Source organism: Limulus polyphemus, unplaced genomic scaffold (genome assembly GCF_000517525.1).
Source record: "Limulus polyphemus unplaced genomic scaffold, Limulus_polyphemus-2.1.2 Scaffold2791, whole genome shotgun sequence".
In the NCBI taxonomy this organism is placed as follows: domain Eukaryota; kingdom Metazoa; phylum Arthropoda; class Merostomata; order Xiphosura; family Limulidae; genus Limulus; species Limulus polyphemus.
Window position 1 is genome coordinate 6,411 of NW_013668401.1, and position 11,916 is coordinate 18,326.

Here is an 11,916-nt window from a genome sequence, read left to right on the forward strand (position 1 = left end):
AGGCAGTAAATTTAAGTGAGTTTAAGAAAAAGCTTGATAAGTATATGAATGAAAAGGGCTGGGGTTAAAATTTTATTTTATTCTTTTTAATCATTTTAATTTAGTTTTGAGGATGGAATAGCTGAGAGGGACCAATAGGTCTCATGTTGTCCCAAAATATTATGTTATGTTAAAATCTAAATATCACATAATAGTTGTTTTTTGTTGCCAGTGCAAGTGGTACTGACAAGTTGTGGCCACTTATGATTTTGAAAGCTAAGTGACCAAAATGCTTAGGAAGTAATTTCAACTCTGCTGTTCATGGAAGATTCAGGTGGATTAAGAATGCCTGGATGACTTCAGCATTGTTCTTGGAGTGGCTGGAGGATATGGACTGAATGATTCACTCAAAGAAGAGAAAAATCATTCTACTTGTGGACAGCACTACTTGTCATGCTGCACCAGATCAGGAGCTGTACCACATCAGTGATATGGGCTATGGATGCTGGCATAATTAGATCATTCAAAGCTTACTACTGGTATTAGCTGATTAAAAAGTATATAAAATGTGCTGAAAATAATGATCCACAGGCTGTAAATGTCTGTGAAGCTTTACAAATACTGCAATGTTACCATAGAAACTATCAAAAACTGTTTCAAGTATGTGAAGACTTTGCAGCAGCTTGAAGACAGTGAAACTCCTGAGCCTGTTCAAATGTCAGAAGTTATTAAAGAAATTATTTATGGAATTCATACCTTAATCTTGAGTAGTAATGATGCTATTTCAGCTGATCAGTGGCTCAACAGCAATTCAGCAGAACCAACTGGTCAAGAGTTGTCAGATGCAGACATCACTTCCATTGTGTTTTTCAAAGAGTGTGGTAACAGTGAAATTAACATTGAAAATGATTCACCAGTCAAGTCAGTCAGTTTGAATAAAGCACGATCTAGCATTAAAGATATGGTTACATGGTTGGAGCAAAATGGTGACTTATGTGAAGGTGATATCATAATGTGTTACTTTCTTAAAGGTGATGAGAAAAAAAGTTCACACAAAAGCAATACTATGTATTATGTAAGTAAGTAAGTAATTGATTTGAATAAAGTGATGTTTTATGTGAAGATAACGAAATTGGTCTTTGATTATGCAACTTGTATATTTATTGGTTACGCATGGAATAATAAACTGATAAGTTTATTACACACAAAGTTGCTTTCTGCTTGCTATTTGCATGCTCACCTTTATTAGTTTGAACCGATACAGTTATTGATTGGTAATGCTTGCTACTAGTAGTGTTCATTGTATTATCATGTTTCCCGATGTCTCGATAATGCAAACAAATTTGTTTGGATTAACAAGGTTTCACTGTACTTGAGTACAGCCTGTCTTGACCATTGTTCAAATAGTAAAGACTATAAAAAGTGTTTTTATATGGGTACTTCTGTACAGCCTTTCTTAAGCATTGTTCAAGTAGTAGAGAACATACAATAGTGTTGCTTTTTATCATCGTTCTAAACTAGGCAACATTATTAATTTAATAAAGATAATAACATTTTTTTGTTAATGATGCCATTTTATAATTTTGATGTCAGATATTAGTAAGTTAGAACAGACACACACATATTTTGATAAAGTTTTATGAAACATACAAGAGAAAAATCAATGGTAAAATACATGTATTTTAATTTGGTGAATACGATATAGTTAATATTAACATCTTTGACATTTCAAACTATTTATAGATGAGTTCTATTAGGATCTTCTCAATACTCTGTTAGATATTTGTGTAAGATGTGTTGTTAAAGTACAGTGTATTATTTACAAGTAAAATCATATATTTATAGAATTCATTTTCTCTAGTCCTGCCCTTCAAGTAAAAATTAAATTGCTTTTGAAAAACCAGTATCTAATAATTAATCATCATAATGAACTTGTTGCTAGAAATGTGTGATGAAGGGTAATCTTACATGTTGAATAGGTTAGATATAATATTGAACGTTAAGTTTACATGAAAATGCTAGTTCTGATGCATTATTTATATCTTTTATAGATTTTCAAAGCTGGTTGAAGGAGGTGAGTGTGAAATTCAGTCAGTTGAATGATGAACAACGTAACCAGACTGTTGACCATATCATAAAACTCAGTGGAACTACACAACTTCATCTTCTTTACAATCGTCTTGAACAGTTGGTCTGTCTTGACTTTTTAAAATTGTTGCCACCAGAATTGCGAGAACAACTATTGTTGTATCTTGATCCAAAAACTTTGATGGTTTGTTGTTGCATTAGTCGGCTATGGTATCATGTAATTAGTTCTTCTGTCAAAATTTGGCAAAATGCATGTAGGAGATATGGCTTTCAAATCAACAGAGACTTTCTTAGCTCAGATGGACCATATTGGAAGCGTTTCTTTATTGACATGAATTATAGAAGAGTTCAACTGAGGAAAGGTCTGTGCTTTGATCACCATGTGTATGATCGTCATCTCCGAAAGGTTACTGCTGTGTATTATGCTAATGGGAAACTTGCAACAGGTATAATGAAATTTGATCTTGAACCAAGTTTTAAAAGTTTTGTTTTGTTATTAGAGTTGTTAATTTTGTATTTTTTCTAGATGTTTAAGTAAGTATGTTTATAAAACTAATAAGTATAATGCACATACATGATTTTGGTTATGACTTGTTTTGTTTGTTCTATAAAGTCTTGTTTTCAAGCAGTAGTGAATGATTTAGATTTTGATGGTGAAGAAACTAATTTTTCACCCTAATAGTTCTATGAATATTTTCATATTAAACACTAGGAATTTTTAATAATGATATTTCTATAATCAAAACTGTTTTTGATTTTTTTTTAGAACATTTTTAAACTTAATAATAGTTACACAACAATATAGATGCTTTTGGAAGTATGTTTTTATAAGGAAAAAGTTTTAAGTAAGTTTTAAAACAGTTTCACACATAATTCTAAGAAAACTGTTATATATGATTTCAGTTTTTTTTGTCTTCTTTTGTGTGCTTTTTCAAACCATCTACCAGCCTCAGAAAGCAAAATTATACAACTGTGGGATTGTGAAACTAATGTATGTCTATTGACCCTGAGAACATATGCCAGTGTAGCCTCAATCAGATTTGATCAAAGCTGGATAATAGTGTCGTCTTACCTTGGTCACCTTGTATCTTGGGACATGGTTACAGGTCAGAGAACAGTGGAATATCAGCGGCATGTTGGTGCAGTTTTCACATTTGATTACTCTAAAGACTTAGGTGTCTTGGTCAGTGGCTCAAGTGATACAAAGATTAAGTTCTGGTCATTAAAAAGAGGAACACTTCTCACAACTTTACAAGAACACACGTCATGGGTTTTGAAAGTCTTGCTTTGTTCATTTCCAAGGTTAGACAACAGTGACAATCGGCGTCATCTCATGTTTAGTATGGACAAGAGTAAAGTTCGTGTCTGGGCTGTGAGTCTAGGCTTTGTGTGGAAAGAACCTGAAGGATTGTATATCACTTCTCTGTATAGTATTCCACTTCATATGGATGGTATGAATTTATTTATACCAGGTTTGCACTTTGACAACGCCTTCCTGTATTTTGTTAAACAGGACCCTCATCTACGTGGTCATTCCTTGTTGTGTAAGTGGAATGTGAGGTTGGGGAAAATGGCAAGAGAGATCAGACTTAATGTAAAAATTAAAGCCTTACTTGGAATTGGAAAAAGATATGCTGCTGTAGTTGCACATTTGAATAATTTTGGAAGCTCAAACTTTTTTGCATTTGACATGAACAATTTGGATCTGGTTGCAGTGTCAAATCTGCCCTGTTCAAGGTGAGACTTTTAGAAGTTTGGCCTTTCTAAATATTTAAACAAATAATTTAACTATAAAGCATCTGTCTTAATCATAATTTCCCATAGAAATTCTGAAATTAAAGCTTAAGCTTATTCTAAGTTCCTTTTAATCATTTCATTATTTAGTTTCATTGTACTTGTACCAATAAATTTAAGAAATGTGTAAAAAAAAGAGTATTTTTTACATCTTTAAGGAATCCATTTGTATTTAGAATTTAGAAAGTTTGTGAGTTTTGGATACAATTTACAACATTCATAAGTATTTCCAACTGGAACCGAAGTTCTTTTTTATTTCACTAGCTCTCATTTTTCAGCTGTGTAAAATATGTGTGGGAAAACCTATTCTAGGCACAAATTACTTGTCTAAATTCTTAAGTAACTGAAGACAAAAGAGGAAGCAAATGTGTGCAGAATCATTTATTAGTCAGGGTGTTCCACATAAAAACAAATTTTTAGATTTAAATTGATAATCATATACTGATGAATTTTTTTTTGTTTGAACAATAAGATTTGATGAATGTATATGTAAAGGCCTGAAAAAATTATGTTTTATGTATAATGATGCTGAACTTTTTCATCACTAATCCAGAGCTTTTAAAATGGGATTCAAAAACCAAGGTAAGATTTTCATATACATAAGAATGACATGATTAACAATAGAGAGAGAGAACTTCAGCAATGAAATGTTTAGATTATAAGCTTCCAGAAACTTGGGACTATGCTGGATTTGTAATTGCTAATGTCTGATTTGACTTAATGTACTGGCATAGCATAGAATGATTTTAGTATGATGCAGGTTCTGAATGAATTGTATGTGTATATATATTTTCATTGGGAAAAGCAGTTTATGTTTAATATATTTGAACATTGAAGTTCAGAAACATTACTTACCTTGCACTATAAAAAGCTTTCACTTCATGTGCACCTGCTGTGGAATTTCCTGCTCATGCTACAAGCCACCTCCCACCTCTACATGTCTGTGTATTGCAATAGCCTATGATAGGGGTTCCCAAACTTTGCCAACTGGTGGACCTCCTTCAACTTCTTTACTGTATTGGTGGACCACCTCCCATTAAAAATAGTTTTTATCATGCATAACTGATGTATCATATGCATATTTTACTACCTTTACAGCTTGATTCTAGTTTTAAGAAAAGAACAATGTAAAAAGATTTAAATATGGAAAATGAAAAAAAACAACTTATGACTTACTTTAATGTGAAGGATGATACTGCTTTGCTGAAATAATCTTGCAAATTTCTGGGTCATTTTCAGACAGTTTCAAATAAAGATCCGTTTCCACATTGATCTTATTTCTATACTTCGATTTCATATAAGCAAGTTGAGAGAAACCTCACATTTTATTTTATTCGTTACTCTTTCAGTAAATGGTAATTTAATAAATTTTATGTATTATTGGGGACCCCCTTAAGTACTATGGTGAACCCCCAGGGCGCCACAGATCATAGTTTGGGAACCTCTGGCCTATAATATAATCATCATAATGCTGTAGCACTCCACAAATAGGAGGGGGACATAACCTCCATGTGCAATAATCCCCATGAACACAGGATCATATGCTCATTTCTTTCCTTGGCACTGCACATGTTCAGTTTTTCCTTTAATTTGGTTGTTTTTATAATTTTGTCTAACCCACCTGATTACAATTTTGTTTTTTCTATAATAACGTTGTTCCGATATGATACTTACCTCTTCTCAAAATTAGCTATTCCTGTTTGGTGCTGCCTTCAATATGCATACTTTTTCTTTATGCATTCCACAAGCCTTTTGCCCCATATTGGAATTGTAATATTCCAATGTGTCTCTCATGCACATCATCATGCATCACTTCTTCACCAATAAGGGCATGACATGCTCACGTGACAAATGTGACTCCTTCTATACTTATCTACCGAATTATCACTTCTCCTTTGGCAATGCTTCTATTCAGACATGTTTAACAATCCACGTTCGGCTTTAGTTTCCTCACGAAGTGGTTTTCTTTAATTATTGAGTTTTCATTCAGACCATTTCTTCACTTTAAAAAATTCTATTAGTTAGCTCCAGTTGCATTATTTTTTAAATCCACTGCTTGAATTTGGTGGACTCTTCACAGTGAATTCTGAAGTTTATGTTATCAATTCGGGGATCATACCAGCAACTAGCATTCTTTCTCAGGTCTCAGTTGTGGGTGACCTGATGGTGGAGTTATCCGCATTTATCTGCCAGGAGATCAAACATTACATGGGCCAGCCTTTGTTTCTGGACCTTGCCCTGGTTTCTCCTGAACAGGCAGAGCTTGTTCAGACTGATGAGGAGTTGGATCTTCTATTTATGCCTCCTGATTTTGCTATACCTTCCCATCCCCCACCTGAGGAATTGGTTAGGCCTAACTCTGTCTTTTTTGGATTTTGTTTCTCAAGTATGTGACATTTTATTCCTTTCTCCTATTTCTCATGAGCCAAGTCCTTCCTTACAACATGAACAATCCTTTCATCCATTTTTGGTTTTTCCTCCTCCCCTGATACTCGGGTTCATGCTGATCAACTTGCCTCACAATTAAGCGATGGGATTAGCATGCCTTGCTCCCGGTGGGCTTCAGAGCAGTTCAAGCTTTCACACCATTGTGCTGACTACCCCTTTTTGGACCAACAGTTGTTAGGTTCTATATTGCTTGTTTGGGGGTGACTCTCGAATCACCAGTCAGTCTGACCCATGCCCAGTTTTCTTGCTTGCATATTACCCTTACAACTTATTCATGGTATATTTCTTTTCTACACCTCCTCTCTGAAGTTCTCCACAAAAATCCTGAGAGGGTTTCTGGGGATACCTTTTTTCTTCTTTCCTCGTTTGTTGTCTTTGACTCTGGCATTGCATTCATGGTTTCTCTGTCGTTTAAGACCTTCTAGGTTGTGATGTGATTTTGGCTCAGGGCCATTTACCATCAACTTATTTTCAGGATTTACGTATGGCCCCATTTCTGTGGGGGATACGTTATTGACACGATCCCAGAAGTGCTAGAGCCATGGGTGGCATTGGTCCAACAACAATCCACTCTTACCAATATTGTTGCACGTTTGTCTCAGTCAGAGCCCCATATGTTACATATTACCATTTCTCATCCTACCTCTTCCCAACAATTACCATAGATTTATCTTGCCTAAACTGCTCCTTTCACCTGCCCCGGTTTACCTATGGTGGATCATTTCTCTGGGATTATGGATGACCAAAATGGATGTCCCCAATACTTATCTCTATATACGTATATGACCTCGGTCTTGTCTTTATCTTCAGTTTGTCAATCTTCATGCTTTGGGTTTGAGTTTTCACTTTTACATGGATGACTAGCTTCTTCTGGCTCATTCCAAATTGGAGTTGGCCAGCCATACTTGGCAGCTCCTTTCAGTGGCTGCTTGAGTGTGCTGGTTAATCAAACTGGAGAAATCCTTCCTCAGAGCTACTCAATATCATATCCATTTGGGGTCCTTTTCGACACTCGTATCAGTTGGGCCCAACCTTCTCTTGTAAGACTTCGTTCTATGGAATTATTAGTTTGCCATGCCCTCTCGGTTCAATCACTTACTGCTCGCAAGGTTGTATCGCTTTTGTAAATGTGGTATTTAATGACATGACTGGTCCCTCTCGATCATGCCTATAAGAGATCCCTTCATGGGGCTCTTCACGATCAATGGAACTTTTCATGGGATCCTCCTTTTACTCCTGTTACCTTTCCTTTTAACCTGCAAAACAAGCTGCTTTTGTGGTTGGACAAGGGACATACTTCAGTGAGTGTGCCACTTCCTCCTCTGCTTCTGGATCTACATTCTTTCATGAATGCATCCCTGCAGAGATGGGGTGCATGGGTCAACCCTCAGGAAGCTTCGGGCTGTTGGTCTGTGGAGGAAAGTGCTTTGCATATCAATGTTCTCGAACTTCTAGCTGTACAATGGATGTTGAATCACTTCCTTCTTCTCACTTGACATTGTCTGGTGATGGTTCATTCAGACAATTCTATGGTGGTGGCACATATCAATAACCAAGGGGACACTTGGTTTAGAGATCTATGTTTTTGGACATTGGATCTCTTATACTGTGCCCATACTCAACACATTCATCTCATTGTGTGTGTCATATACCGTGTGTTTTCAGTATTGTTGCAGATCATCCTTCCTGCCCCAACTGGATATATCTGACAGAGTGGTCCTTAGATTCCCTTGTTTTTTGGGGAGCTTTGCACTTGGTGGGTTTCTCCCCACGTGGATGACTGCTACGAGCCTCAGTCACAAGTTACCTCTCTTTTGGTCACTGATCCCTCATCCTCAGGCTCTGGAAATCAATACATTCAGCCAAGATTGGTCCCACAATTATCTTTATGTTTATACTCCTATCAGAATACTTCATTGGGTGATCTCTCTCATCAATACCACTCTTTGTTGGGTTCTTCTGATTGCTCATTATTGGCTGGGTACCGAGCTCATGCTGAAAGAGTTAATTCCAACCCTGAGTAGTGGAACCTCAGCTATCTGATTGGGGCTGGCTTAAAGTGATGATCAATCATGTACAATTACACCCACAATACAGGAATTAAGCTCAGGGTGAAGAGCATAACTGTTCTGAATGTATTGTGGTTCCCTTGCTAGGGTGCCAATCTTCTACTGACACACCCATGATCTATGCAGATGCTTTCTGTATGGATAATGCCCTCCACCTTCTCAATGTGGGATTCTAGTTATAAGTGGGAGTGGAGGTATGTATGTATGTAATGAAAATTAACATTTTCATAAATTGAAAATGTATTTCCAATAATATTTACCTCCTATCACACACTTCTGCTCTTCCTTTCTACTCAGAGCCAATGTTAGAGCATGGGATGCAGTCAGTCTCAAAAATGTGACAACATTATCTGAATTAGGTGTTTACATACAGTATCACTATAGAGGGTGCATCGACGTAGGTGGAGAGTGTCATAAGACAAATATCGCTAATGGTATAAAAGACTGGAGCATGCGAGAAAAACTCAGACCAATGCTTAGATGGGCAAAGGAAGAAACCATGGCAGTCAAATAATAGCTATTATTGAGAGAGGAGGTTAGTATTATTGAAAATAAATTTTCAATTCAGGTAAATGTTAATTTTCCCCCCTCCCGTGACATTCATACAAACACTGTTGCCTTTCTGTCCCAACTTGTCATTGATCATCATTTTCCTGATCCTCCTTGTCTGTATGAACCCTTTTCTATGGCAAATAATCGTGATTCTTCTACTTTTCTTGAATGCCAGTTTTTCAGTCTGCTTGGGGTACTAATTTGTCTCTCTCTTTATCTCTTTCTTTCCAACAACCTATTTATCTTCATCTTACTTTCTCCCAGCTCCTTTACTAAATTTCCACCCTTCACTCTCTATTGTGACATGGGTAGTTTTCTTGGGGACACTTATTTATATCTGTTTGGTATTTGGGCTTCTATTTCTTACTCTACTGTTTTTTCTTTTGAACAGGTTTTTGTTTCTGGGATCCTCTTAGTCAGGATGCTTTCCTTTTGTTTGTCCATTTCCAATTCTTTTATCTCTGTGACCTTCATTTTGGTCTTTTTCTTACAGACCAGGTCTTTGGAGGTGTTCCTGACTCCTTGGAATCCCAGACTGAGGTTGTTTGCCAGAAATCTTTCAATGTTTCTTTGGTTTCCTGACTCACTAGGACTAGAAACGTGGACCCTGCGGTCCGCTCTCCGCTCTCTGGCATTTTTCCAAGCCCGTTCCCATGGCTGTGGTTTCGCTAGATAGTAGATAGGGACATTGGGAATCTCGTTAATCCATTCATGCGCGTCACTAATTAGATGACGAGGCATTTGGCTACCTTAAGAGAGTCATAGTGAAATCCCATCCAAAAAAGGCTGAGAGAGGCCTGGCATAGGATGATTTGTTTGCCATTGAGGTTTTATGTAATCTTTATCATCCAACATATATTCTCATTTGCCAGATTATTCTTTCCTCCCCAAAACTTTGGCAGCTAGGGAGGGTAACTACTCCTTTTCGCCGATTTCCCTCACTTTCTTTTCCCACTTCTATCCTCGGCCTGATCTGGATAGACTTCTATGTCCTGTACATGCTCTTTGCTGTTATATTGCCTGCATGGCTTCCTTCCATGGTTCCTTTTCCTGCCTCTTTATACCTTGGCATTGTTCTGCTGTTTGTGATTTTTCTCCTTCCATCCTAAACAATTGGGTTTGGCTTTTGATTTGATTGTCTTCTTCCCCTTTATTTTTCCTCCTGTACTTTGTTCTAGATGTCTTCTCATCAAATTTGATACCTTACCTTTTCTCTGGCATCCCATCTTCATCCATTGGAGGAAATTCTCCTATAGGGCATGTGGTGTACTACTAATATGTTCCTGTCTCAATATTTGCATAGGATGGCAGGTTCTTCCTCTTTAGGCTATCATCTTCCACCTGTAGTCATTCTTCAGACTTCAGAGAGACTTTCACTGTGTGTGTAAGTTATCTTTTATTATTCTTTATTTTATTTTCAGAGATCTTATATCCCTTTTTATTGTTATTACTCATTGTTTGGATCCCCCCTTGTGGCAAGTGGTGCCTGATCAGACATTCTTTAGCCTTTCAAATCTGCACTGTCAAGCCATGTCAGCTTACATATTATAATTCCATGGCCACATAATGCACACTGCAAAGATGGGGTGTTAAACAAGATTGCTTGTAGGTTTATCCTTGCTATAAAATTGCTTCATAAGTTTGCCCATCTCGGACCCACCCATGGACTACATGGATAAAGCAGAAGAAGATAGCTGCCCATCCCTGCCATGTCTTGTATTGAATAAATTGCTGTGGTCTGCTTTTAAAAATAGGGTTTCATGGTACCCATTGCACTGTCTTAAGTGTTTTTGTTCTCCAGACTCTCCACTGTATTTTATCCCCCTTTTCTTCTGGTGGAGTTTTAGAGTCATTACCACTTTTCAGTTCCAAGCCATTGGGCTGGTGGACTGTGGAGACATCTTCCTGAATGGGTTAATGAACTACAAACAATAAATAGAAATTATTATAAAATCATTCAGTTGAGAGTAGGGTGGTAGTGTTCTGTTGGTGTGGATGACGTAATATCCTCCAATATGAAACATTAAAACAAATGGGAGTGAGAAATCAAAATTGCAGTTCACCATCCCTCATCCTACCCCCAAGTGGATGTTGATTCTCAATGGCTAGGTTTTGGGTTTAGATAGAACCAATCAACACATGTATTACAGATGTCTTTATTCCTCCCTCATTTATACCCCATCAGTATTGTGGGTTATGGTGGAGGTAACTGCAGATTGTAAAGGTTCTTTCCCTTCCTCTATCCATCGATGTTTCTTATCCAGATGTTAATGTGCTTGGGGTGGTTTTGGTCACTTTTGCTTTTGAGGGAGGTGGTTTACATTATGAGTTGGGGGTACTAGATTCCCACCAGTCCTATGAACTTGAGGTGAAGATGATATGATCCTCTTTCCTACCCACATGGATGTTGGTTCCCAGTGGCCTGGATTTTGGATTGTAGTTGACTTACTGACAGTATGATCCTCATCTTACCCCTGCATAGATGTCCTTTCCCAATGGCATGGATTTTGGATGTAGTTCACTTGCTGTGTACAGTCCGTCACTCCCTAGCCACCTTTCATTTTACTCACTTTTATAATTTCTGGGACTGAGTTTCATAAATATTGCATGGTTCGGATCATTTTCCAGCCATAGTTCTCTCCAAATTGGATGTGCTCCTCTGCTTTCCACCCATATATGCAAAATCTTTCTACAATGGGCAAAGTGTATACCTGGTTCAGAAGTGGTGTGGTTCTCCACATATGATCTTAGAATCTGACTATCTCATCTTAGGGAGTGTCCTTTTGATGCTTTTGAAGGTAACTTCTTTCTTTCCCTCACACTGGTCCCTCCAACTAGGCCCGGCATGGCCAGGTGGTTAGGGTACTCGACTCGCAATCTGCTGGTCGCGGGTTCGAATCTCCGTCACACCAAACATGCTCGCCCTTTCAGCCGTGGGGGCGTTATAATGTGACGGTCAATCCCACTATTCGTTGGTAAAAGAGTA

The 11,916-nt window shown here is 37.4% G+C and overlaps 1 protein-coding gene across 3 annotated transcripts in view; it reads left to right on the top strand.

Moving 5' to 3' along the window:
• LOC106467908 (F-box/WD repeat-containing protein 2-like) overlaps positions 1–11,916 on the top strand; it is a 24,336-nt gene that overhangs the window by 5,053 nt on the left and 7,367 nt on the right. For all 3 annotated transcript variants that reach the window (XM_022396130.1, XM_022396132.1, XM_022396131.1), the window contains 2 exons: positions 2,031–2,513; positions 3,015–3,804. In XM_022396130.1, the coding sequence (XP_022251838.1) occupies positions 2,031–2,513; positions 3,015–3,804 (1,273 nt within the window). The remainder of the gene's footprint in view (positions 1–2,030; positions 2,514–3,014; positions 3,805–11,916) is intronic.